We start from the raw sequence: 3,202 nt of genomic DNA on the forward strand, positions 1-3,202 counted from the left end.
TGTGTGTGTGTGTGTGTGTGTGTGTGTGTGTGTGCGTGCGTGTGCGTGTGCGTGTGTGTGTGTGTGTGTGTGTTATATTTTCTTTACATAAATCAATTTTTTTGATCACATTGTGTGTAAAAGTACCAGAATAAAATCATCGAAAAATGAATAACTTGAGATATTTTATATTTTATTTTGATATATTTTACTATAAAATATGAAATATCTCGTAAAATATTTACTTTTCGATAATTTCTTCTTAACCAGAGAATGGTACAACACGCAACAGTGCGGAGGTGATTAATTTATATGGATCACACTTATTCATTAATTCCAACACGAAGGCAGTGGCTTTTTTTCGTGTCAATTTTAAGCTTCCCTTACAAAAAAATATTACTGGTAAAGAAAATAATAGTGACTAATCACTTTTGCTCCATAATTATTTGGTGGATTACTACATATAGTGTATATATTTTTTTTTGCTAAATTTCCATATATTTATTTATTAAAATGGTCTAGACAATTTAATGTTTATTTTGTTTAAATAATAAAAAAATTGGTATTTCATATTTTACGTCGCAGCGCTCATAAATGTGCTTCCACATTATTTTGATCATGTAGCGATTATTTATTACCTATTTTTTTCTTAGACCACACTATCTAATGCATAATCAGAATAATAGAACAGAAATTGGCCGAAAAACTATAACGATATCTTAGTTATGCCTATAATATGCTATATATAATCAAAAAAATATAACATTATTGACAAATGTTGGAAACGACATAATAACAATCGGAGTGTGATTAACAGTGATATAATGTATATCAGTAAACTATTAAGAATATAATTGTTTTTAGATTTTGAATTAAATATCATAATGATAAATGGTTAATATAAATAACTTTTTAACAAACAATGAATGATGCCTAATGATGATAAAACCTTTGAAATATTACTCAAAAATATCATCCTTGATATTATATGTCAAGAAGGAGCTCTTCACAGATGGGTCCCATAATGTAAACAATTACCATTATAATATATTAGAACAAGTTTGACAAATAAAAATATATGGAACAATTTATACTGATCCTAGAACACTAAACATGGATAAAATTTATTCAGATCAACTTTGTAAACTTTTATTTCATATTTGAGGCTTCCGCCATGACCCGAGGCATCGGGTGGTTGTTTCTCTCTGATGAAGCAGACTGAAATGTTCGTGAAACGTTGGAATTAAACAAAGGAGAATCCACACAGCTCAAATCCGGAAACCAAATCTAATATTTTAAACTTTTAATCAAACATGATTGTTCTTTAAAGAAAAAGTTTCTGTTTTTTATTAAAACATTTTCTATAAAATTAATAGATTTATATTTTTCGATATTTTCTACTAGTTAAAAAAAAATATTTGGTTTTTATTATTTTATGAAAGTTATGAACAAATAAAATGCGCTAGGTAAAATTTACATATATTTAGAATTTACTTTGTAATATTTAGAGTTTTAGGACTAATCATAAAAAAATTTATGCTTTTTTTTCTCGTTATAATGTAATAATTTACACTAATAATTTGTTACAAGAATGTAGTAATACATCAGTGATTATCACTGTCGCCATAATCACTGAATTACTATGAAGTATCAGTAATCCTGTAATTTATGTATTCAAAATTTATACGCCACTAGTAATAAAACTACTGAGCAATAGTAATTTATTGTTGACCAACCAGTAATATTTTTCTGTAACGATTCTTGATGGTTCCAAATCTGATGTCACGTAATGTTGGGAACAAACAAAAACAAGTAAATGTGTAATATAAATTTATTAAAATAGTTTTTGTTTCAGTGCATTGTGTAATTTTTGTAGTTGATACTGTAAGCAACGATTTTTACTAAGTGTATGTATGCGCCCGTAGCACTCTAAAAATTAATTAACAAAATATTAATATTTTTGTAAAATAATAAGAGAAATCAGTTAAGGCTCTTAGTCTCTTGCCGCGCCCATCTTGATCTATGACGTCAAAAGGAGAAAAATATATGCTTTCAAAATTCCTATAAAGTACATCGAAATTATAAAATATATCCAAAAAATGACACTTGCAATCGATTAAATATCTCTAAAATATTCCGAACACTTTCATTTTTTAACAATCAATAAATAACCATAAAATTAACATGACATACAATGTAATATACTTCCTTTTTAACCTGTACTTCCACATTATTTTGTCATATTAATTTTACGACTTTCGCGGCTTTCGAGGTTTCACAACGAGAGATCAGGAGCTTTGATCACATTAATATTTGCAAACTGATGTCAATGCATCTACAATATGCAATTAAATTTTTTTGTTTTTTACAACAATCGATTCGACACGTGCGTACACGTGCACAAAGTATTCGCGATTTTTTTATTTTAAATGTATTCTTTTTATATATTATGAAATATCTCCTTCAGTTTTGTTTATATCATATTAATTTTGTTTTAGCAAAATTGGCATATGGATTTCTTTGTCTGGAATGGCCTGAAAGTAATATTGCTTCTCAATACAAATTATCTGTTATTCAGTTATTGGATAATTGGATAGATAATGAACCATCACCTTTACATACAATAACATTAATTTTGGAATGGTTACCAAAAGAAGTTTCTAATTTTGAAAACGTGCAGAATACTTTAACAATGATGCCTTCTATAAATAAAAATATTTTTCATTTATTATATAAAAGATTATTTACTGGCTTAATTAAAGGCATCAATATATCATTGTCAACAGCCAACTCGTAAGTTATAAAATATTAAAAAATTATGTTCCATTTATAAAAAGATATTTAAATAACTTTTTAACAAATAATGAGTGACGCCTAAAACCTTTTGAATGTTACTCAGAGATATATCCTTGATAATATATGTCAAGCTCAAAGTCATTGAAACTGACTTGCTTAAAAAGTATAATTATTTCTTTATTTCTTTCTTTCTTAATTATTTCTTTATTTCTTTCTTTCTATGGGAATTATTAAATATTAATTGAAAAAAAATATATGACATATTTAAATTAATATACAGGGTGTTCGGAAAGTACTGGGACGCCCGAATATCAGGAAAAATATAAGTATTACAAAAAAATGTTTCAGACAAAAGTTGTGGCGTTTAAAAAGATGTATTTACTGATCACATCAGTTTGACCTTGGGTTGCGTAGCGAAGGTCAGGTC

At 27.1% G+C, this 3,202-nt stretch overlaps 1 protein-coding gene across 7 annotated transcripts in view; it reads left to right on the forward strand.

The window, feature by feature from the left end:
• Positions 1-3,202, forward strand: part of LOC116851756 (Fanconi anemia group D2 protein) — a 112,279-nt gene that overhangs the window by 58,604 nt on the left and 50,473 nt on the right. For 6 of the 7 annotated variants that reach the window (XM_032831499.1, XM_032831502.1, XM_032831503.1 and 3 more), the window contains one exon: positions 2,478-2,772. The exons of the other annotated variant lie outside the window; for it this stretch is intronic. In XM_032831499.1, coding sequence (XP_032687390.1) covers positions 2,478-2,772 — 295 coding nt within the window. The remainder of the gene's footprint in view (positions 1-2,477; positions 2,773-3,202) is intronic. 7 annotated transcript variants of the gene reach the window in all.

Source organism: Odontomachus brunneus, unplaced genomic scaffold (assembly GCF_010583005.1).
Source record: "Odontomachus brunneus isolate Ranch 3 - 2012 unplaced genomic scaffold, Obru_v1 Obru_scaffold_189, whole genome shotgun sequence".
NCBI classification, from domain to species: domain Eukaryota; kingdom Metazoa; phylum Arthropoda; class Insecta; order Hymenoptera; family Formicidae; genus Odontomachus; species Odontomachus brunneus.